Source organism: Pollicipes pollicipes, unplaced genomic scaffold (assembly GCF_011947565.3).
Source record: "Pollicipes pollicipes isolate AB1234 unplaced genomic scaffold, Ppol_2.1 Scaffold_6686;HRSCAF=7923_pilon_pilon_pilon, whole genome shotgun sequence".
Lineage (NCBI taxonomy): Eukaryota > Metazoa > Arthropoda > Thecostraca > Pollicipedomorpha > Pollicipedidae > Pollicipes > Pollicipes pollicipes.
The window spans coordinates 3,250,376-3,275,349 of NW_023596921.1; the positions used below are offsets into that span (position 1 = coordinate 3,250,376).

The following is a 24,974-nucleotide window of genomic DNA, read 5'->3' on the forward strand; positions in this document are numbered from 1 at the left end:
AACGCTGTCGTGGTTCGCTATCTGTATTGCACATCCGACTAGATTCCTTTAAATTCGTGTTGTACAACCGACATATATGTCTGCATCCAGCCTTAATCGGACGACCACGTATACGAGTCAACACGCCACATATCGCGTTCGTACACATCAAGAGCAAAAAGGTTCAAAACAAAATGACTAAGTACCGACTGGATCCGATACTTCTCTACGAGGATCTGCACACTGGTAGCACTACTGTGTTCCTCAAGCGCGCCTTACGCGTATGGCACGTCACGTAAACTCGCTGATGGCCACTTTGGCAAACACCAGCAACAACTGTAAACAGTCCATGCTACAGGTGAGGACACAGCTACGGCCAGATCTACAGCCAGCACCCATGGTATCTACGGGTCACAAAATATTTGATCTAGGCACAATGAGAAAACGGGATTAGTAACATTAAGCAATATGAATGTCTCTCGCAAAAACGGGTGGCGTAATTGGGTAGGAAATGGACAAAATATAACAAAACTGGACAAATCACTCCGGAGCCTCGGCACCATCGGAGCAGCCCCGAGCTACAAAACAGGACACATCCTACAGCAGTTGACCGCACCTTCAGCTGTAAGATGGTAACTGCGTTTGCCAGGAGCATTATTCACATAGATAAGACAGTAGTAATAGTATTATTCATCGGAGAAAAATCACGGGAATGGAGATATGCATGGGCTGATTGACATTTCGACGACATGCCTTTACCGAGACAAGAGCAGAAGTGAATTCAAAATTGCTTGCCAATGATCCTACTCGATTTTTCAGTTTTTTTTTAAACACCGAGGCACAGTTTTTACGGGATACCAACATTGGGGGAATTAAACGAGCAGCAGCTGCCAGCCATTACCACGATACAGTGCACAGCCAGGAATTAGAACGCGCGAACATACGTGTACACGCAAACGATTTCTAGTGAACACGCGTCACGCATCACGCTTCATTCAAACATGCAAGCGAGTTGAAGTAAATAGACCTCGCACATCACGCACCAATTGTGCGTGCAAGCGATTTCAATTGAACGCGCATCGCGCATCACGCGTCGGGCATGTATAATTGGTGTGTGAGGCCTGTTTACTTCAACCCGCTTGCATGTTTGAATGAAGCGTGATGCGTGATGCCTGCTTAGGTGAATTCGTTTGCATGTACACGTATTTTCGCGCAATCTTATTCTTAGATATGCACTGTATCTGGCTGATGATTATATTCTTAGATATGCGCTGTATAATGGCTGGCAATTGCCCCTTATTTAGTCCCTGAATGTTGGTGTCCTATAAAAGCCATGGCTCGCTGTTTCAGAAAAACCTGAAAAATCGAGTAGGATTATCGGCAAATAATTTGGAACCCACTTCTGTTATTGTTTCGGTAAGGACACATAGCCGAAATATCAACCTATATACATCTCCATTCTCGTGCCTTTTCTCCGAGGAATAAGGCTATTACTAGTGTTTTATCTATGTAGCCCCCGCTGGTCCAAACCACCGGCCAGCATCTGCACAGATCTGCAACATCTGCAGCGTCCTGATGTCACCGGCACGTCAGGGATTGAGTCACGCCTGATGGGAGAGTCCGCTAGGCCACGCAACAACCAAACGCTACATCCGCCCACGACCTTTCTTGCTACTCTCCCGTTGCGTAACCTCACGGGTTTCGGTGGGCAGGCGAAGAAAGACCAACGGTGCGTCATATAACTGGTGCAGACGGGATGCATAGAGGTGCGCGGTGCGGCGGGTGTGAGTGACGGGACATCCCTCATGCCCACCGACCTGCCGTGCGTCACTCAGCTAGGGCACACAAATCCTGCTGTTCGTGTGGCACTCGGCCGACCTCCATGAGCACCAAACATTCGAAACAGAGCCCGATCCGCCGCTCGTTCAATAACCAGACCAGGATCTACCCGTGGTCCGGGACCAAGGGCGGTCCGCCCGTGGTCAGCGGGCCGGGCGGGGGTCCACCGGCGGTCCCGGACCAGGAGGCGGGCGTTAGCGGCACAGTCGGACAGCTGAGGCCCGGGCTCCGCTAGCCGTCCCCAGAGGCGGTCTCGCCCGTCCGGCCGCTCACGAGTCGGACGCACACTCCCGCACGCCGCGTGCGCCGGTGCCGTCAGCCGGGTCGGCCGCGGTGCCGCCGACCGGCACCTGGTGAGACGCGCACCCGGTCAGCGGTCCGTCATAGGGGGACAGCACGGCACGGGTCCGGGGGACGGGTAGCCGGCTAATCAGGAAAGGTGCGCACATACACTTACTGTAGGAGGAAGCGTACTTCACGTGCGTCGCAAATTACGAGACGCGAAGAACACATGCTACGTGTAATGCTGCCAACCTCACACTCGGGTCGCTGGACAGTCGGGGGAGAGCAGCATGTGGCACATACCCAGAAGGGGTGTTCTAAGACCAGTTCCGCTTCCTTAGACATCTCACGTGCATTGGCTACGGCAATGTTTACGGACAAATCAACTTAAGAAACAGCAACACTTTAAAACAAAGCAGCAAAACATTACGGGCAGAGCGCATTAGCGGCATCACAGGAAGTCTGACCACAGTCACCACAGGCCAGGCTAGTGGTCCCACGAGCCAACAGCACAGGCAAATATGAAAATTAACCATACGGCAATGCTACCAACCTTCTTATCTCCATTAGCCGTGCCCGCCCTCTGGTTCTTCCCTGTCTTCTTTTTTGCCGCTGCGAAACCATTCGGTGCATTAACTTCAATAGCGCACATAATTAGGTCACAAAAGAGCGAATTACTCAAATAAGCGCTTCCATGCCAGTTTCCGTGCCGCCGTTTCCGTTAGTCACTATCACTGCACCGCAATGACAGCTTTGTCTCGTCATTATACCCCTCCTAACATTGCAACAAGGCAGATGTGGGACCTGCGCACGGACTAACCCTGGGCTGCTCTGTCCACATCATCCTCCAGTGAAGCCAGCGAAGCCTCCGTCTGAAAACAGGAGCTGGTTAGCACATCAGCTGGTCGGCTGTCAGCACATGAGCTGGTCAACTGGTCAGCACATTAGCTGGTCAGCTGGTCAGCACAGTGGGGCTGGCGACGTCCGGAAGCGACGCAAGAGCCCAGCTGGTCCCGGCCGAAGCGAAATCAAACGGCAATCAAACAACAATGTAAAAATCAGGCCACGCCCCTCACCCATCACCAGGGCGGAGCGCTACGCTTGTGAAACATTGAGAAACATCAGCAGCGTTGCGGGCTTAGGCTGCGCTCGCCAGCTCTCATCAAGCTAATCTTCACCAGAGGCTGGCGGTGTGTTTTCCACAGCACAACAAACATGACAAGCAGGGCCCAGCGTTCGCTGTGAGGGACGGGCGCCAGTGCAGACCTCTGTTGCGCGGCGTACCTGAGCGAGCGACTCCATGGAGAGGGAGCGCTCGGAGGCCATGCTGTCCGAGGCCACCGAGTCCATCGAGCCCCACAGATCCTGCCGCATGGGAGGCCGGTCAGTGACACGGGTACGGAGAGGGAGAGGGAGAGGGAGAGGGAGAGGGAGAGGGAGAGGAGAGGGAGAGGGAGAGAGGGGAGAGGGAGAGGGAGAGGGGAGAGGGAGAGGGAGAGGGAGAGGGAGAGGGAGAGGGAGAGGGAGAGGGAGAGGGAGAGGGAGAGGGAGAGGGAGAGGGAGAGGGAGAAGGAGAGAGGGAGAGGGAGAGGGAGAGGGAGAGGGAGAGGGAGAGGGAGAGGGAGAGGGAGAGGGAGAGGGGGAGAGGGAGAGGAGAGGGAGAGGGAGAGGGAGAGGGAGAGGGGAAGAGGGAGAGGGAGGAGGAGAGGGAGAGAGGAGAGAGGGAGAGAGAGAGGAGAGAGAGAGAGAGAGAGAGAGAGAGAGGAGAGAGAGAAGAGAGAGAGAAGAGAGAGAGAGAGAGAGAGAGAAGAGGAGAGAGAGAAGAGAGAGAAGAGAGAGAGAGAGAGAGAGAGAGAGAGGAGAGAAGAGAGAGAGAGAAGAGAGAGAGAGAGAGAGAGAGAGAGAGAGAGAGAGAGCCGGCTGACAGTGCACGCAGTATCGCCGCGGGTTCGCCACCGCACCCATACACACGCCCGCACCGCAACACACGAAAGGCAGCGGCTCTGCGCGTCGCGACGGGGCGTGGTACACACCTCTGGGTCCGGCTGCTCGACCTCCAGGTCAGACGGCGGCTTGTAACGACACGGAACATCTCTGTACACTGATGGCATACACACTAACAGTTTGCGCGGACAGTTCCGTTGAGACCACACGACCCGAAGGCGGCCCACGAACTGGAGGCGCCGATCATGGCCGGGTCCGAGGTAATGTGATCATCACAGTCTACCAGCAGATGCACGATTGCCCGAGCTGACAAACGGGCTAGTGACAGCACGCCCTCACAGGAACACAGACGTAGACTCTACAGAACACCATCTGGTATAAAAACCGATCACCACAATCTCAATATCTAATCACCACAACTAAAGCGTTTCTCCCGCAAGTCAAACTTGGGTCGTAGCTGTCAGCCATACACGACGATATATTGGCTGCCACGCCATTGACCCAACCTTTAACAATGTGCAAAGCAGAATACTTCCCTGACATCAGCGATCACAGCGTACAGCGCACATAATAAGGACTCATCCGTTGAGCCCGCTTCTTCAGCTCTTTCCGTGTTCGTGTACAACTATTTACAACTCGTGTATGCAGTATCAGGCATGCGTGACTATATTTGCAGGCTGTACGTCATTTCTTGGGCCAATAGTCCAAAAACTACTGATAGCACCAGGTCAGTTTACCCTAACCATCCTGTAAAAACGTACTTAACGACAACCACACCAAATTCAGCGACTCAGCTTGTGGACTATGCAGATACAACGGATCCACAGATTCGAGTTCATGCAACTCACCGAATCCCCACCAAACTGATCCTCCTGGACCGCGTCCTTGGCCGCGTGCGCAGACAGACAAAGGTCAGTCAGCCTGCCCAGAGCCAGCCACGGCAGGGCGCCAGCGGATCGCCAGCTTACCATCGACTCCTCCCACGCTTCAGACAGGGGCGACACCAAGCGCTAACCACATCACCTGCCTCACCTGCTTCAGCGCCTTGATATTGGAGCTGATCTTGGCGACGTTCAGCTTCTCCGACACAGTGCTCATCTGCTTCATGATGCGCTCCATAGCCCTCTCCGTCTCCTCCAGGCGGCGGCGCAGCTGGTCAATCTCGGCATCCTCTGAGGACACCGAGGGCACGGGCGCACGCTACAGGAGCTGTATGATGACAACAATCAGTCTTGAGCATTCTCTGGGGTCATGGCCCAGTTACGATACCCCCTCCAGGTAAGGATCTTCTGAAGGCATGGGGACACGGCCGTTCTGCATTCTCTGAGAACACGGAAGACACCGGGTGAAGCATCGGCGTTGTATGAAATACAGAAAATATCTCACAAAGGCGAGATCCGTCAAACAAGCCTGCGTTAACCACTGCGCGTCTGGGAAACCAGAGGTCTGGGTTCGATTCCCCGCGATGCCCGTCCTTCCTGCCCGGGTAAGAGACAGGCAACGCCATATAGCCTCAGCAGCTGAGTGTGTCGTAAAGCCCCATGACAACGACGACGATCTGAACCTTCCGAAGATATAACAGCTCGACGCTCCTTGAGGACACGCACGTATGTCAACATCTTAGCACATCAGCAACAAACAGGATACCGTTGGAGCCTTCCAGAGGCGACTGTATTTCATTAGGAATAAACTGAAATGCGTGAACAAAACATTAATCAAATGAAGAAATAATATAAATTAAAATGAATAAATAGATCAATGAAGATATCTGAATGAATTAACAAAATTCATGCACGTACAAAATGAATGGATTTATGTACAAATGCAATCAAAGAATGAAACCAATGAAATATCTCATATCAATTTGAGCAGTATCGCATGCCTCAAGCACATGTGAGCCACGGCATCTCGCCACCTGAATCGGCGCCAAGCAAGACCACTTCATGTTTGGAATATAGTAATTGGAATTCCAACATGAAGCTCTGCTAAATTCAGAGCCAGGTGCAACGTTCTGTTCTGAATTACTCACGCGCAACACAAGTGCGGGAACAGTAACAGGTAATAACACCACACGACGCATCCATCCGGCAACGATCAAAGCGACTTCGTCAAAACAGGAAAAACCGGCCTTCGCCTCCACCATGCGAGCACTGTACAGCAGAGGTGTATATGGAACTGCGTACCCAAGCGAAACCAGCTAGCCACGAGCTGCGCCTAACTCAAACTTCCGACGCAGATGCGCCACAAGATGAGCGCACATCACGCGTTATGTGGAGCTGATCCCACACGCAGCGTGTGGCCCAGCCCAAGGCTGACCAGCGGCCCGCCTCCGCGTCACCGCGTCACCCCACCCAGCCTCACTTTCATCGGACGTCTGTTCGGCGACGGTCTCCAGCTCTGAGCCGCGAGTCAGAACAGGCGACGGGTCAGAGCGCTACGGTTTCCAGCAGGATACACGAGCACGCTGACACACCACGGACAGCAACGCCAGCGGCACCTCAGACCGGCAGCGGCCTGAGTCTCGAAGCACGTCATCTCAGGGAGGCAACACCAGTCCCCCTTCCCCCCCCCCCCATGCCACACATCATCCATGAGAGGCATCTGACCCGATCCCTGTCCGGGCAACACTGCACTCTGGTGGCACACACCGAGCAGCCATAGACCAGTCCCCCCCCCCCCCTGCCAGACATCACCCAAGAGAGGCATCTGACCCGATCCCCGCCCTGGCAACACCGCACTCCGGTGACACATGCCGAGCAGCCACAGATCCGCAGCCCAGCCCTCCAGCTGCCCCCGTTGGTGTGTCGGTGACAGATCTGACTCTGCCTGCCGCGGCGCCTTCATCGCTGGTCCTGTCCTACCCACCTCACTCCAGCCCCAGCCGCCTCAAGCGTCCCCCCAGGACCGCGGCGCCGGCCCAAACCTCGCCGGCTCGCGACGGAGTGATCCGACCTCAGCTGGTGTTGGCTCGTATCGGCAGCGGGGAGAGGACAGGGCTCGCTCGGCAGCAGGGGAGGGCGTGCCAGGGACACTGCACTGGCCAGCTTGGTGCATTGCATTTGAATGACGCTATGACGAGCGGGAGCTGGATAAAGTAGCGACCAACCGCGTCGACCAAGTTCGACATGACCTGGGACCGTACCCGCAGAAGCAAGTCTGTACAGACGGCAGATCTGCAGTCACAATGGAAACCAATAGCGGGGGACCTTCCTCGTACCATCCCACCCCCGGCCGCGCCCTGACCCAGCGGTGCTGCTGACCTGCGGCGGCGCTCGAGGCCGGGGTCGGGGCCGGCGCCGGGCGGGGCGCCGTCTCGGCCGGCCGCCGCACCACCACCGGCCGGTGTCGCGGCGCCGCCCCGTTGGCCGCCGCGCGCTGCGGAGTGTACGGCCGGTACTCGGTCGTCAGGTGGAAGTCCTTGATGACCGGATCCTTCGTCGGCTCGCCGTCCTCCGGGTTTTTAAACATCACCTGCCGAAGACAAGTTAGCGGAGCCCCCTCACACACGGCCGCAGGACAGCGGTCTTTGTATACCGAGCGGCGTCTCGCATTAATGAGTTGCCGGTGTATGTTGGACGACTGAATTCAACGAGGTTTTAAGCCTGCTGCCAGGTCGTTTTTTAAGCGATATGGGCTGTCTTATACTGTTTATGCGTGCATGCGTTTATATGTTGCTCGTCCCTGATCATTTTCCGTTGGTTTTTGACATACAGCTTTATCTTTCAGACTAATGACACGCAACACCCACGTATGTATGTGGAGTGTCAGGGGATGTCAAATAAAGTGCAAAACAGAAATTTTGATGATAAAAAATATATTCGTACCGCTATCAGCAATGCCCGGCGCAGAATTCCTGGAACGGCAATGTGATATAGGGGGGGGGGGGGGGGGGGGCACGCCATCGGGGTATCACAGGAAGGAAATAAGCGGGCCGATCGATTGGCTAAGGAAGCATTGGCGTCCCCTCACATCACACATTTTCTTCTTCACCTATACTAAAGCTACTATAAAAATGACCATCCACAACTTGGAAAGACAACTTCGGTAACGACAATGGCCACAAAATGCTGGAACTCAACTTCATGCCATAAAACTTGAAATACCACCTTGGCCATCAGTAAACCAGACAGCCCATTTAAAAGAAAAGGTATTGACATGCCTTCGAATTCGACATACAAAGATCATACGTGGTTATTTACATTTGAAACACCCGCGTCCCCTGTGTCATCAGCGTGGTCGTCCCCTTTCGGTTAAACCTATTTTGCTTGAATATGACAACCTGCAGCGCCAGCGGGAGACACTGGAAGTATATTGTCGTCAACACGGCGTTGCGTTTTCGTTACAATTTCTTCTAGGTCATGACCATCCACAGCCATTTGACCTTTTATTCAATTTTTCAGCGTACCGAAATGCTTCGATTGTTGTGAAGGGGTGACGATATAGTAGGGTTACTCCTCCCCCCAAACACACCTTTTATGTCATTGGAGCTTTACGACGCACTCAGCTGTTGAGGCTATATGGCGTCGCCTGCCTCTCACCCTGGCAGGAAGGGCGGGCACCGCGGGGAATCGAAACACATATTTTAGTTTTAGTTGAAATAGACCTTGTTGAGGCGTGAAATGGTCAGAATTGGCCAAAACGCCTCAAACCAAATAAAGTAAAACAAAGTGAGATATAATACACACTGTACAACCTGACAACGGAGTGTTTCTCACTCTTCGTGATCCGTCCCTCTCTGGACGCATTTCACTTTCTGTCAGTCTGGGCCGGCGTCACCTTGATGCTGGCACCCATGGTTCACACCGGACCAGCACAACCACCGCAGCAGCGCCACAGGGCAACTACCGCCATCTTTCTCTGGCGCCGTCGAAAACAGTGACGTGTGCGACATTGCGAACCCGACGTGATCTACCGACGCGTCAGCTTAAGTTGGCCGAGAGCGAGCCAGATAGTGCAGCGATGGACACGGAAGCCTAGGGCCGTCGCACCGTTTGCCATCATTTCGGGCTTCCTGACTTCTCAACTGAGGAAGCAGAGCTGTGGCTGATACAAGTCAACTACGCCTTCGACGCGTCCGAATCGACGATCCCGCCTCCAAATTCAAACCGCTTGTCGCGAGTCTTCCGATGTCCGTGGCTGCTCAGGCTCGCAATGTCATCATCGAGCAGGCCGGAGACTACAGAGCCTTCTGCGAAGCGCTGCATCAGCGATTGGCCATGTCCCGTGCCAACCGTCTGGACGACCTCTTACGCCATCAACAGCTCGGGGACCAGGCTCCATCCCAGGTTGTACGTAACATGCGTGGGCAGTCGGCGGCAGGTGACGCCCCACCCCACAGCGGTCTTTTGAGAACGTTGTTTCTACAACGGCTTCCCCAGACGGTCCGAGCAGCTCTCGCACTGCTCCACATCCCTAGATGATCTGGCCCGGGCGGCAAACCGTTTTCTCGAAGCCTCGCTCTCCGCAGCTGCTGCCGTCGCCGCCCTCTCGGTGTTGCAAACCAACGCACAGCCACCCACGTCGCTGTCTACCGGTCATCCAGCTCTGCATGACGTCATCACCAGCCTGACAGCCGTGGTTAGCAGACTGGAGACGTCGAGTTAGCGATTGGAAAAGGCTGTAAGCCGGTCGCAGCAGGTCGGACCCACAGCTGATTGGAATCGCCGACAGCAGTCCACATCGAGACGGCGCCGTTCTTCGCAGGTGGAGGACCGTATCTGCTACTGCCACCAGCGCTTCTTGTGTTCAGCCCCGTGCGTGGAAGTCCCAGGCGGAAAACAAGCAGGCCTGAAGCCGCTGGCGCCCGCAACTTCAGGCCGACTGCCGCTGACGCAGCTGTTCTTCGCCGAAGACAGCCGGCTTGGTCGGGCGCTGCTAGTGGACACTGGGGCATAAATTAGCGTACTACCGCCTGCCTCCCTGCCACCCGGTTCCGACGTGACGCCAACACAGCTCCCTCGGTTGGAGGGCCCCGCAGGGGCACCGGCTTCGGTCGGTGTAGGGGACCAGCGCCCCCTCGGGTCCCAGCTCCGGTAACGGGTGGACAGCGCAAGCTGTTCCTCTCAGGGCGTAGCGACCCTGCCGGTACGTGAGCCCCTTCTCCTTGTCCCGCTCGTTCCCTCCCCGTTACTCATTTTCCTGCATCCGGCCCACTCATCACTCCTCATCCTCGTTTTATCGGGGTCGCCGTGCCCCCTCGCCCACGTCCCCGGGTTGGTCGGATCCTGGTGGCTGAGGGGCGCGTCGTGCGGGTCAGTCACGACGCGTCCCAACACTCCACTTTGGCCAGGATATCCGGGGGCGTGGGGGGCCCGTGGGGCCCCACACGGGTCTAGCGGCTTGTCGCTCGCGTTGCGGTTGGGTGCTCCTTGCGGGTCTCCGCTTGGGGCGCCTGACCGCGCGCAGCGGCTGAAGTGGTCAAGGGGCGGCGGCGCTGAACCACGGTCAGGACGGGGAGGGGTCTCCCCGGTTACACCTGGCCGTGTGGGAGGCGTCGTTCGCCGTGTATAGCACCGGGGTAGCCCTGGCGGTAACCAACTCCCGAGGGAGTGTTGGGCCGTCCCCCTGTTGGGCTCCGAGGTGGGTGGGGAGCCCCGGCGCCGAATGCTTGGAAAACAAATTGCATGGCTTCTCAAAACCCAACAAACACCCGGCCTCCGAAAGGAGGTCGGACAGCGCTGAGGCCCAGGTGCGAGGGGGACTCGGCCCCCCCCCCCCTTGTCCTCGGATTCTGATCTTCTCCAGCGGAGATATAAAGCTTTCCACCCTGTCACCGTTCCAACGACGCAACGGTTGTGACAAATTTGGAGACATCACGAGGTGTGACAAGCTGAGGGATGGCAACATCGAGGTAGAGTTTGCCAGTGGTCTGGAGGCCAAGCGTGCATTAGGAGCGAAGGAGTTCATTTACAGTATTCGTGATGAGAACGGGAAACATAACAAAACCTTATCTTTGATAGTTACACCACACAACACAAAAAACTCATCTAGAGGCGTCGTAAATTGTTTTGACCTCCGTGATGTAAGTGAGAGCGAAATCGTCGAGGAGCTTTCGGAGTTCGGCGTAACCGCCGCGCGTAGAATCCTGGTCAGGAGAGGACGAGAACTGAACGCTACCAACATCATTCTCACTTTCAATCGTCCGGGTCTACCATCAGATATCCGCGTGGGCTATGCCCGCGTGAAAGTCCGTCCTTTTGTTCCCAACCCAATGCGCTGTTTCCAATGTCAACGGTTCGGCCATACAAAACCCCATTGTCGCAATAATCCAGTATGCATTAAGTGTTCATCCACCACTCACCTGAGTGACAACTGCGCCGCTGACCAGCCTTATTGCGTCAACTGTGGTAAGGACCAAACACCACACACTGTGTTTGACCGTTCATGTCCAGCGTTCGTCAGAGAAAAGGAGGTACTTTCGCTAAAAGCGTCCAAAAACATATCTTTCCGAGAGGCCAGAGACCTGTACGACGCGAGTCATCCTAAGCTCTCGTATGCATCGAAAGTGAAGACTGCTTTGCCGCACAACGTCATCGAGCAGATGACTGTCATTCAGTTCGTGGGACTCTTGAGATCTTTTGGTCTCACTGTTGTACCATCAGCGCGTACACCGGACTCCCAGCCAGCAGTCCGGACCCCCTTCTCGCCGGCCGACGACTCTGTGGCGGATGTTGGCGTCCGGGCTAAGCCCCGTGCTCCATCCCCGGCGTCTGGCCGGTCAGCACCCTCCGTGTTGCCGACTCCCCCGGCGCCGCTGTCTCCTGCCGGAGAGGAGGGTTGGACGATGGTCCGGCGCGTCCGTGGCCCGCGGGCTCCACCGGCCTCCACATCGGTTCCCTTGCCACCCTCGTCCGCCTCCGCCTCGCGTGCTCCGCTGCCTTCGTCACCTCCGACACCACTAGCGAACGCATGCGGGCTGGCGATAGAAACGTTGGAGCGGCACGAGGCGGACAGGCGCGCCCGCGATGCCAAGCGGGCACGCCTGGCCGAACAAGAACGGGCAAAGGCGGCGAACCGTACGTCTGGGGCGGGCAAGGAGTCCGTCCCTCGCAGCGGTGCTCCATCGCCCCGAAAACCAGTTGAGCCTCCCGCTGGTCCTCAGATGTCTGGCAGGGCTCCATCCCTGGGTCCTACCCCTCCACCACCCAGGATTGGGCACGCTGGCACAAAGCGCCCCCCAGCCGGTCCTCCGTCTCCATCCGACGGAGGAAGCGCAAGGATTCGGCCCAGAGTGGAGCACCGCTATGCGGAATCGAGCCGTACCTCCCAGACCCAGGTGTCCGGTCCTGCAACGGGCGCAGCCCAGTTCTTTTGAACCATGTCGCGTCTTAAGGAGTGACTTTGACCCCTTTTTAGTGCGCCCCTTTGCAGGCTTATTGACAGTGATATTCTGCGCGCTGTGCTGGTGAGCTAGGTGTGTAATGGCTACCCTCACTTCTTAGCTTTATGACAAGTATCTTACAGTGGAACTGCAGGGGCGTGAGAACTAGTCTACACGATCTCAGAATCATTCTGAATGAGCGCTGTCCCGCCATCGCCTGCATACAGGAGACCAAACTGGCACCTGGCTCTCATTTTACTATACCGAGCTACACCGTACTGCGTCGGGATGCGCCAGCTGACCCAATTGCACATGGCGGAGTTCTTTTGGCTGTGCACCACAGTGTCTTTGTCCAGCGCGTCGTCTTACACTCTGACCTGCAAGCTGTTGCAGCTAAGATACTTTTCGGGCGTCGTGCAATAACCGTCTGCTCGCTGTACCTACCTCCTGGTATTCCATTTCCGACGGCAGAAATGAGATTTCTGGTGACCGAGCTTCCTCCGCCCCTTCTATTGCTGGGTGACTTTAATGCTCACCACACATCTTGGGGTTGCGCCCAGACCAACACTCGCGGCAGGCATTGCGAAACTTTTTTACGTGATGAATCTCTCTGTCTTTTAAACACCGGGACCCGAACTCACATGCCGCTGCCGTCAGGTCAGACATCGGCGCTGGACTTGAGTTTTTCAAGCCCCCAACTGGCGGTACACCTGAACATGGTCCGTTGACAACGATTCCTTCGGCAGTGATCATTACCCCATCTGGTTGTGCTACCAGAACGGAGCAGCTCTCGGTTCCAGGCCACAACGGCGGAATCTTAGAAAGGCTGACTGGGATGAATTTCAGGCACGGGTGGAAACCAGGTTGGCTTCCGTTTCGGCGGATGTGCCTGCATCGATAGAAGAACTCACCTCCACAATCTTACGATCGGCACAAGAAAGCATTCCACGGGCATTCCACTCTGGTGCCCCACGTCGTCCCCCTGTTCCGTGGTGGACGGACCAGTGCCGCGACGCTATACGTGCGCGTAAAAAAGCCCTGCGAGACTTCGATCGACACAGCACTACGGACAACTTAATCGCTTTTCGACGAGCTCGGGCGGCAGCCCGACGCACTATCTTGGAAGCCAAGCGTACGTCTTGGCGTTTATATGTGGGCCAGCTAAATTGCCAAACGCCGACTTCGGTGCTTTGGGCGCGGGTGAAGCGTTAAGCAGGCCAACACTCCCCAGTGCCGCACCCCGTACTTCATATGAATGGCCAGGACATACTGGACCCCCCTAAGGTGGCGAACGAAATGGCTCGTGCGTTCGCGGAGCGTTGTGGGCGGACAACTGCCGCTCCTGATTTCATACGCCATCGTGCTCGTTGCGAAGCAGCCCAGATAAACTTTCATACAGACGAAGAGTTTTCATATAACAAACCTTTCACAATGTTTGAACTGATGTCTGCCATTAGCTCTCTGCGCAGCGTGGCGGAAGGCCCGGATTTAATTCATAATGATATGCTCCGGCGACTTCCACTAACAGCAACACAAGCTATGTTGCTGGCATTCAACCAGTTGTGGGAGGCAGGAGAATTCCCCACCTCTTGGCGGGAGTCGCTCATAGTTCCGTTGCTGAAACCTGGCGAGAATGGGAGGAATCCATCTGACTACCGTCCAATTGCGCTGACCTCTATGTGCAAACTCCTGGAGCGGATGGTTCAGACACGGTTGTCTTGGTTTTTAGAAAGCAACAGTATCTTCTCGAGCGCGCAGTGTGGTTTCAGGAAAAACCGTAGCACCGTTGATCACCTTTTAGCCTTGGACTCAACTGTGCGCGTTTCTTTTAGGGAAAGGCGACACGTAGGAGCTGTGTTCTTCGATATTGAAAGGGCTTACGACACCACCTGGCGATATGGCATCTCAAGGAAGCTGTTCCAGTATGACATACGCGGAGCTATGCTTACTTTTCTTGCGAACTTTCTTGCTGACTGTTTCTTCCGCGTCCGTGTCGGTTCCGTATGCTCGAAAAGATACACACAAGAGAACGGCATACCCCAGGGCAGTGTACTAAGTGTTGCGTTGTTTGCCGTCATGATAAATGATGTTGGGGACAGTCTTCCCCAGGCGATTGGTCGCTCGCTTTTTGTTGACGACCTCGCCATCTGGTGCAGCTCTGCCACAGCAGCGTCCATGTCGCGTCAGTTGCAGTTGGCGGTGGCTCGCTTGGAAAGATGGGGCATGCTCAACGGGTTACGGTTTTCCACCTCGAAGACAGTTTCCGTCCACTTTTGTCGACGAAGTCGTCAGTGTCCCGACATGATGCTTAAGCTTTATGGACAGTCGATCCCCTGCAATACGGCGGCACGGTTTTTGGGATTACATTTTGATAAGCGTTTGACCTACAAGGAGCATCTTACCACTCTACGTGACAAGTGTTTTAAGACACTGAACATACTGAAATGTGTGGCACGAACATCGTACGGAGCAGATCGGAAAACACTTTTATCATTATACCGTTCACTGATACGCTCCAAACTGGACTATGCTTGTTTTGTATATGATGGCGCCTCTGAGTCCGTAAAACGCACATTGAATGCGGTCCATCATGCTGCGTTGAGAATCATTACTGGTGCATTTCGTACGTCTCCGACAGCCAGCTTGCTTGTGGAAGCCAACGAACCTTCGCTGGCTGCCCGAAGACAGCTGTTGGGGATGCGGTACGCTTGTAAGCTCGCGCAATTCCCGAACCACCCAACACATGACGCTGTGCTCTCACGCCACATATCCCATGTTTTTCAGTCCGAACAAGCAACACGTGCGGCGTCGTTCTGTGTGCGTGTTCGTAATGTTCTTCTCGAGAGTGGCTTAAGTTTTCGGGGTGTGGCACGCCCACGTAGCCTGCCGACCGCTCCGTGGGTGATGGTATCGCCAACTGTCGACGTCTCATTGTCGGAGGTTAAGAAGCAAAATATGATTCCGTACGTTGCCAGGTCAACAGCTTTGAAGCATATCGAAACATATCGGGGGTTCAAAATTACGTATACAGACGGCTCGAAAACGGATACGGGCGTTGGTTCCGCTTTTGTGTGTGGTCCCGATACGCGATCATTTACACTGCCAGCCCATGCGTCCGTGTATACTGCGGAGCTTGTGGCCATCATTAAGGCTCTTTGCTTTATAGAGGTGGGCGAAGACAGTCTGCACGTGACTTTATCGGATTCACTACGTGCCCTTTCGACACTAAGGCGTTTTAACCCGGTAAATCCCCTTATCCAGGATATTTTACTGCGTCTCGACACTCTGTACCGGGTTGGCAAGACCATAGTACTTTGCTGGATTCCGAGCCACGTTGGCATTGAGGGAAATGAGCTGGCTGACTCTGCTGCAAGGCGTGCTACTCGTCGTCCCTGTCGCAGCATTTCCGATACCCGCCACAGACCTGTACTCGGCCATCTCTTCCTTTTTGCGCGGGGAATGGCAGAACGCATGGGATGCGATGGGCACCACTAAACTGAAAAACATCAAGCCGATTGTTCAGGAATGGCAGTCATCCTATCGAAAGTCTAGACGGGAGGAAGAAATCCTGTGTCGCTTGCGGATTGGCCATACTTATGCTACACATCGATACCTGCTATGTCACGACGAACTACCACGATGTCGCCACTGCAACACCACGCTCACAGTGGAACATGTGCTCATATGCTGTCCCATACTACGCGTCGAGCGTCTGAGGTTCTTTGGCCCGGCGGCGCCGTCCCTGACACTCTCCGATTTACTAGGTGACGACTCGCCACATATCGAACATACCCTCAGGTTCGTATCGCATGTTAAGTTCTGCACTTTATATACACCTGCCTGAATAGTTTATATCGCGTTGAGGAAGTTTTTAAGCTGCCGAAAGCTTCGTATCAATGACGCGTTCCTGACACAACGCAGCCATTTTCATTTCCGAGTAATATACATTTTTTTAGTCATTTACCGCCGTAGGCCGTAATATAGCTGTTATGGGCGCAAAATGACCACAGTAGTCGACGCGCCCTAAAACTCCAATTAACAACAACTCGGTTGGAGGCTGCCAATGGTACCGCAGTGAAGACATTTGAATGATGCCGGCATGCCGTCCAGCTCGGCGGCGGGTCCAACTTTGAATGGTAGTTAGTTATCGCCGACGTCGCCACTCCGATCCTAGGCGCAGACTTCCTTGCACCTCACCAGCCGACGGTTGACATGGGCCTCCGGGTCCTGCGGGATGCACCAGGCCAGGCTTGTGCCCGCGAAACTCCGGCCACCATCCGCTTATTGGGACTGAGAACCGTCTCCAGTGCGGCACCTGAAGGTTCCCTCTACGCCTAGCTGCTTCGACAGTTTCCGCGGCTGACCAAACCCCCAAGTCCAGCTCCGGTGCGCCACTCTCTGACTAATCACATCATCACAACTGGACCGCTGTGTGTCGCGCGACCACGGCGCTCGCCCCCGGATCGTTTCGAGATCTATCGGGAGGAATTCAACAAGCTGCATAAGCTCGGCGTCCTGAGGCCATCCAAGAGCAGCCGGGCCTCACCTCTGCACCTGGTACCGGAATCTACTCCCGGAGAGTGGAGCCCTTACGGTGTTTGTCGTGCGCTGAACGCTGCCACCGTTCCGGACCGATAACCGGTGCCTTACCGGCAAGACTTCGCCGGTCACCTCTACGGCTGCGAGGTTTTTTCCCAGCTAGGCCCGGTCCGCGCATATACCCAGATCCCGGTGGAGCAGTCGGATGTGTCGAAGACCGCTATCACAACGCCATTCGGACTTTTCGAGATGATCCGGTTGCCGTTCGGTCTTCGTAATGCCAGCCAAACCTTCGAACGATTCATGGATGAAGTGCTGCATGGAGTGCCAGGGACATTTGTCTACCTGGACGACATCCTGGTCGCCAGCACGTCGGAGCACGAGCATCTCGAACACCTTCAAATGGTCCTCGAACGACTCGACAAGTTCGGGCTGGTCATCCATGAAAATAAATGTGTGTTCGGGACCTAAAAAGTTCAGTTTCTCGGCCACGAAGTCACTGAGCTCGGCATCGCCCCTTTCCAGACAAAATATCTGCGGTGCAGGATGTTCCGGAACCAACTAAGGAGAACCAGCTCCGGCGTTTCATCGGAATGGTGGCGTACTACCATCGTGCTGTGCCCGACGCCGCTGCTCTACTGGCCACACTCATCAATCTGCTCAGCAAGAACGCTTCGAAGAGCCCCGCCCCATCGCATGGTCTCCCGACACTGAGCAAGCGTTTCGTCGGGTTAAGCAGCATTTGGCGCATGCTACCCGACTCGCGCACGCGACACCGGGTGCGCCCCTAAGTCTGCAGGTCGACGCTTCAACACTGGCGTCGGAGCGGTTCTTCACCAGCTCGTAGCTGGCCGTTGGGAGCTTCTGTCGTTCTTCTCGAAGAGTCTCAAGCCGGCGGAGACTCGTTACAGCACTTTCGTCAGAGAAATTATCGCCGTGTACCTGGTGATCCGGTACTTCCAGCACAGCGTCGATCGTAACTTCGCCATCTTCACGGATCACAAGCCCCTGGTGTCCGCGATCGGGTCAAACTTATTACTCGCGCAGGGAGATCCGGCACCTCGACTTCATCGGGCAGTTCTCCACTGGCATCAGACACGTACCGGGCAAGGACAACATTGTCGCTGACGCACTTTCACGGACCATCGCCATGCTGCAGGCACTGCAGCCCCACTGGACGACCTGGATGCCCTGGCGGACGCTCAAGGTCAGGATGACGACCTTCCAACCTTCATCAGCTCATCGCATCCACCGGCCCTGCGTGATGTTCCGCTGACGAGTGGCTGCAAGCTCGTGGTGGATGAGTCTACGGGCAGGCACCGTCCTCTAGTGCCAGAAGCTTTCGGCGGCAGTACTTCCACCTTCTGCACGGCCTGGCACACCTGGGAGTTCGCAGCACGCCAGAACTCGTCTCCCAGCGCTTTATAGGGCCTTCTAAGCGTCGCGATATCAAGGAATGGACACGGGCGTGAACCTCGTGTCAACGTGCGAAGATTCATCGGCACACACCCGGGCGCCGACACACGGCTCCACGCCACTGGACGCTCGATTTGGCGCTGTCCACATCGACACTGTCGGGCTACTGCCCCCGACGGATGGTCACGCATACCTGCTTACGTGCATCGACCAGTTCACCCACTGGGTGGAAGCCATCCCTGTGGCGGACATCCGGGCGGTCATGATCGCCCGCGCCTTCGTCGCCGGCTGGGTGGCTCGGTTTCGAGCGCCGGCACAGGTCACCACTGACCGCGGCGCCCGGTTTGAGTCCGGCCTGTGGCGACACCTGTCGGCGCTTCTTGGCTGCACCAGGCATGGCACCACCAGCTATCACCCGCAGAGCAGCGGCATGGTGGAGAGGTTCCACCGACAACTGAAGACAGCTCTGCAGGCGGCAGATGCGACCACTCGTTGGACCGATCTCCTGCCACTGGTTCTGCTGGACGTGCGTTCAGCTCTAAAAGAGGACCTGGGTTGCACGTCTGCGGAGCTCGTCTACGGTACGACGCTCCGGCTCCTAGGGGAGTTCCTCAGTCACAACCCAAGAAAGGTACCGCTGGATCCGGCGTCCTACGTCGACCTCCTCCGGCGAGCCATGAGGCAACTCTGCCCGGTATAGCCAATACTTCTCGGACTGCACCCATGTTTTCGTCCGGCGAGACGCCTCCCGCGCACCGCTAGAGCCGCCCTTTGACGCCCCATTCCACGTGTGCAGTCGGTCATCGAAAGCAGTGACCATCCGGCGCAAGGACAAAGAGGAAGTTGTCTCTGTCGACCGCACCCAGCCAGCTTTCCTGAACGCACTACCGAGCTGCGAGACGCCATCCGGGCCAGCTCGCCCGCCGGCTGCAGGCGCAGTTCCTGTGGATGGCCCGCGGCTGGTGCTGCTGCCGTCACCAGGGCGGCAAAACCAGACCACTACTCCGTGCGTGCCTACGCGGAGCGAGATGCGTTCGGATCTCCCCGGACACCAGACGCCGCCGCGCAGCGAAACCCAGCGCTTCCCGCCAAATGGGGACGGTCCGACGCACTCAGTTCGTCCGGCCGGCGAAGTGGTCCCCCCCCCCCCCCCCCCCCCAGTGCGGTACGGCGTTCGACATGTCACCTTCCGAGAGTGACATGTCAGGGGAGGAGGTGATGTAGCGGCGCTAGGTCAAAACTGTGACGAGCGGATAACCGCCAGGTGCTTTGAACATCCGTAGTGGCAAAGACTACGCATGTCTGGTATTCCTTGATAATTGTACGTGTTTAAAGTTTGTTCTTACGATGTGTATGGTGGACAGTTTGTTCTTACGATGTGTATGGTGGACAGTTTGTTCTTACGATGTGTATGGTGGACAGTTTGTTCTTACGATGTGTATGGTGGACAGTTTGTTCTTACGATGTGTATGGTGGACAGTTTGTTCTTACGATGTGTGTGGTGGACAGTGATGTAAGCGTATATGTCAGGGACTGGCCATCACTGTTTGGTGTTTGTCAGTCCGCTGAGATCTGGGAGACAAGCAGACCTCTGGAGGATGTCATCCCTCTCCTTGATATGTATGTGGGGAGTTGTCCAACATACAACAAATACTGTGCAGCCTGACAACGGAATGTTGCCTACTCTTCGCGATATGTCCCTCTCTGGACGCGCTTCCCTGTCAGTCCAGGCCGGCATCACCTCGATGCCGGCACACATGTTTCACACCGGATCAGCACAACCACCGCAGCAGTGCTGGTCCCGGCCGCTCGGCCGCAACCAGCCGGTTGACAGCACGAGTCCTGAGGCGCAGGTGATTACGCGTGTGTCGCACTGTACGGGACTGTCAACTGATGAAAGCAACAGGGCAACTACCGCCACTTTTCTCTGGCGTCACCGAAGATAGTGACGTGTGCAACAGTGAAACAGGGATTCGAAGACAGCAGTCCGATAGAGATGGCAATGCGACTTATGCCACGTCTGAGCACAGTCATGGGCATCCTCATATGGTGTGGGGAAAGCCGGGCCCGGCAACACCTTCCTGTGTCGAGTAACCATCGCAGATGAGAAATGATTTGAGTGCCAGGAGCAAAGTGATAATATCCACCAAGGGGCACAGACGCGGCCAGCAGGAACACAGGGTGCCAGATCCCAGAAGGATCGCACGAACGAGGCACGAGGCCCAAAAGGGACATGTCACCAGTCTTAGAAATTAAGTCAAAGTGCGGTGTAAAATTCACTTTTCCTCGGGTGTTGTCATAGGCTTTATATATGCAGCTTATCATACGCTGCAGACGTCGCCACGCTTGACTGATGGAGTCTTCAATGCGTCGTCCGCCTCCGACCCTTCAGACCACAGGCTGACCCTCGTGACCCTACCATGACCCAATGACCCCCTGACAGTGCCGTCGCGAGGCGCCCATCACGTGCCGCGCCGCCGGTTGCATCACAACCTCGCGTCCCCTGCCCAGACCCTCAACTCTCGGCAACAGGGCCCAGTATCTGCCTGGCGGCGGTATTTCGGTGTCGGCTGGCGACAGGCCAGGAAAGCTGAACCGGAGACGGAGGGCCGCCGGCGGTGACACGGCCCGGCACGCGGCCGTGCGTGACGACCGGGGACTGGCCGCTCTCGAGGGCCGCGGCGGGCACGGGCCTCACCCACGGCTCAGGGGGCCGATGGGCACGAGCCTCACCCACGGCTCAGGGGGCCGATGGACACGAGCCTCACCCACGGCTCAGGGGGCCCAAGCGCGGTGCGCCACAGGGCGTGACGAGTGCGTCGCCGGCGCCACCATCAGAGGTCATGCTGCAGACGCAGGGCGCTTCCGTCCGACAACAGCACTCAAATCAAGGACATGGATACAAGGTTTCATTCGATGGCAGGTGAAGCCTACCTCATTGAAACACGTGGAAGTCAGAGCCAGTTTCACTAACTTCGGTTTGTCATGTAGACAGCGGCACATGCAATCTGGTGAAATTGCAGCCAAACAATCCTTACGACTTTTCCAACGACCGCCAGAAGCTCCCAGACAGCAGCGCTGCCAGATAGCCTTCGCCGTGACCCGCTCGGGAGGCGGCGGCGGCGCCTAGAAGCAGCGCCGGTACGCTGCTGCCAGTCTATTCTTGGCATCGCCCGTCGCCGCGGACTACATATCGGCCGCAAGCAAACAACTAGCGCCTCCGTGGTGACTCTCCGCGTCCCGAAGTCGTCAAGAACAGATCTGAGCACCGAGACCGAGCAGTGTCAACAGGGCCTCCGCAGAGAAGCCCCACCGCAGCGCCAGGGTTCGCAGCACGTTTCAATCGATCAATTTCAAACGGCCGTGCCGGCATTTGCCGATGCATCTGTCTATAACGAAGCGGACGTGACCGTCCGGGCCGGATCGTGTGGAATTCGTGCCGGTATGCCCGGCTGGTCGTTCCATTAGAGGACGCCCGCCTTCTGCTGTGGCCCTCAACCGCTCAGTCGCGACCGCGATCAATGCCAAGACAATTTGACGCCTTCCTCTCGCTTTGCCACAGCAAAGCAGCTGGATATTTATGAAGGAGACGCGCTGGCTGGGTGCCAGATTACAGATGAACCATGCACCCTGCTCTTTGTGCCAGCCACAATGAATTTGAGAAGCTTTTGCCAAATGTATGGAATTGGTATGGGCGACCGGGTCTAGTCACATCAATACAGCCATGCGGCCTGTCCACTTCGGCGATCTTTCACTGAAACCCACACCCACCACTGCGTCTCTGGTTGTCGTTACCGTCGCATTGAGTACGGGCATATTTGTGCTGCCAACCATCACTGTGGGGGCACGTGATTTTCTGCATACGGTCAATGTTTGACGGGACGTCCCCACCGGCAGCTACCGCTCCCACCTTCATGATGGTGTACACGAAGAAGAGGACGATGCCAATGGTGTAGATGGGCATGATAATACCCATGGCGCCGGTGGCCTTGGTCGACTGAGGCACAGCGCCGTAGCCGCCGGGCGTCGGCCGGCTGCCCGGTTGCGGTCCCGGCTGCCGGTACAGGGCGAAGTGGGGTCAGGTGCCGATCCCAGCGACGGCAGCCGGGGCCACACGGCCGCCCGCGTGACGACAGGCGCCGAAGATGCTTCGGGTGTTTCGTACGAGTTAGAGCACGTGTTAAATCACTCTTTTGAAACGCCATGACTTTCAGGACCGCAGGATACAAAACAATAGCTACGTTACGAGTAAGGTTGACCTCAAGATGTCCGATAAGAAGCATCCATCACCTTACCCACAACTTAATTCTCGTCAAAGGCCTCATACCACCCACACACAACTAGCACACACCCCACCATCCGCACACCACCCGGCCGCCCGCCCGCCGGCCGCTTGCAGCTCACCCTAGCCATGCGGTCCAGCACGCGCTTGGGCTGTCGACCCATGGCGTGTGCTGGACCGTGCGACGCGTGCGGCACGTCCCGCATGCTCGGGTGCAGGGCGGCGCGCCGCTCGTGGTGTGCCTGACCTGCGGACAGGGCCGGCACAGCTTAGGCAGGGTCAGCATGAGCCAGCACTCATCAGAGGCTCGAAATATCGGTCAGGCTGGCCTGGACAGGGGGGCGACATTTGCCGCAGCTGCAGTGACGGCAGTAACGGACAGAGTGTGCTGGAGACACATAGGGTCTTCATGTTCAGACTGCGACGATGTCGATGTCCAGACTCTTCATGTCAGCAAGACCGTCGTCGCCAATGCTCACGTACGTTAAATTCATATGTGCGAATGCATGTTATTTCAAGCATGTTCACTCAAACTCACTCAAACTCAAACTCAAACACACCCAAACAAGGCACAGATGACACGCTGGAGGTTAGTAGCTGGCCTTGTAGTGACTGAGCTACAGCGGCCTATCTCTACACTCTTGAGGTATTGTCTAGAACATCATGCGATATGGCCCGAACACAGGCGCAGGCTCAGAACACAGACCAATGTAGAAGGGGGGTGTTATCGAGGCATGGTCTTAGAGAGCACTCCACGCCACCCGACCTGGCCATGTCATGTCCAGGCGTGTCTCGGGACTGCCCACGTCCAGCACAGTTCCCCAGTCATGCGGTATGTCCAGGCGTGTCTCGGGACTGCCCACGTCCAGCACAGTTCCCCAGTAATGCGGTGAGTCCATCAGGCCGCCTGGTCTACACCACCAGGGCGCCACGCCACGCTGTTAGCGAGACGGCCCGCCGTCACCAGTCCCGCGAAGGCGGGGGGGGGGGGGGGGGGGCGTGCGCGGCCGTGCCGTGCGGTGAGCGCGCGCCGCCGAGAGTCGCTCCCTGCCTGCGGCTGGCTGCAGCAGCGCCCGCGGCGGCCGGACTTCCTCCCGCCGCACGCCGTACGTCGTCTCCAGGCAGCGCGTCAGGTTGGCTGTGGCCGCGTCGCCGTCGTCGCGGCGGTGCATGGCGCGCCGGTACCGCTCGAGCGCCGGCTCGTCCAGCAGAGTGCCGCAGGCGCGCGCAAGCTCGTCCCGACACCAGCCGGCCAGGCCCGGTGTCCAAATGTCGTGACGCGGCTCGGGTGGGAGCAGGAGGCGCGCTGTGTCCTCCCGCCGCCGGTCAGCCCGCCACTTCAGCTGGTTACACAACTCGGTGAAGTAGAGTGCATTCAGTTCCTTTGTGAATGTCACTGGGTGACAGCATGGAAGGATGCTGGGCTGGTATGTGCCTGAAACTGTCATCCAAGGACCAGCCATACTTAAAGCTGTTGAACCTAAACATAGGCTGTAAAACATAATTGTAAAAAACATGCCTGCCTAACTGAAACCAGTAAATATATTGCATATGCATCAATCAGTACAAAAACATCAGCAAAGTTCTAAGCAGCATTGTAAATGTCATGGCCACTGCAAACTTACCAATCATATGGCTGACAGGAAAATGGTTTTCCACTCAATGCTTTGACTCACTTGATAAGAAAGCAAAAAAGGATGCAAGGTATGACCCAGATTATGCCCAATGAAATTTCATATGACTGTCAAACCTTCAACTGCTTTAGTACTGTATACACCAATCATACCTATATCTAAAAACAAAAAGCTAGGGAAATGGTTAAAGATCAGCTGCAAATTGGTGACTATGCAGGTCATAAGGCAACCTTGCTTAATTTTGCTGGTGCTTGAAACATTACTCCCAAAATTGGCTTAGCACGAGAATTAAACACTCATCGCTTGAGCACCTAGTTTGAGCCCTATAATTTGTTCCTCTACATGGAGCAACACGACGGAAATACACAGACATTTCATTCCTCCTATGGACAACAGCGGCCAGAATGGTGACGCGCCGCGACAGGCCGTACAGTTGCCCGCCTCAAACTCACCTTCTTGAGTCGCAATATCCGGCGCGGATGCGAAAGACGTTTGCAACATCGGGTAGAATATCCTCGGCCATAGCAAAGCGAAGCAACCAACCACTAATGACAATATTAGAACACTTCTTCCCGAGCTAGCCCCGCCACCCAAATCCATCTTTCGAGTGACTCGATGTTATGATTGAGAAGAGCAGCCATATCTGAGGAGAGCCAGGATATAAGCCTCTACACAGCTAGCGACTTTCTAGCAAGTCGGATATGGAATCATCACGTCGCTTGCATCTATGGCGCAGTCG

General features: G+C 56.0%; 1 protein-coding gene across 3 annotated transcripts; it reads right to left on the minus strand.

Moving 5' to 3' along the window:
• Positions 1-7: 7 nt before the first annotated feature.
• Positions 8-24,837, minus strand: LOC119107123 (uncharacterized). 3 transcript variants are annotated; one of them, XM_037230495.1, is made up of 13 exons: positions 24,688-24,837; positions 23,653-24,036; positions 22,724-22,848; positions 22,230-22,373; positions 7,305-7,515; positions 6,406-6,441; positions 5,077-5,216; positions 4,893-4,928; positions 4,134-4,172; positions 3,385-3,465; positions 2,921-2,972; positions 2,654-2,712; positions 8-2,168 (listed from the first exon to the last, which is right to left on the minus strand). In XM_037230495.1, exons 1-13 carry the CDS (start codon positions 24,833-24,835, stop codon positions 2,088-2,090), a joined length of 1,536 nt encoding a protein of 511 aa, XP_037086390.1. In that variant the 5' UTR covers positions 24,836-24,837; the 3' UTR covers positions 8-2,087. The 3 variants fall into 3 exon arrangements, with proteins under 3 accessions (XP_037086390.1, XP_037086391.1, XP_037086392.1); XM_037230496.1 differs by lacking the exon at positions 6,406-6,441 and having other exon boundaries at positions 23,653-24,042; XM_037230497.1 differs by lacking the exons at positions 4,134-4,172; positions 4,893-4,928 and having other exon boundaries at positions 23,653-24,042.
• Positions 24,838-24,974: the final 137 nt, after the last annotated feature.

Coding starts and splice junctions, on each gene's coding strand:
- LOC119107123 (XM_037230495.1), bottom strand. CDS start 24,835: ATGGATTTGGGTGGCGGGGCTAGCTCGGGAAGAAGTGTTCTAATATTG. Junction 24,037..24,687: donor GGATATTGCGACTCAAGAAG/GTGAGTTTGAGG, acceptor TGACAGTTTCAG/GCACATACCAGCCCAGCATC. Junction 2,169..2,653: donor CGGCTAATGGAGATAAGAAG/GTTGGTAGCATT, acceptor GCGTCTCACCAG/GTGCCGGTCGGCGGCACCGC.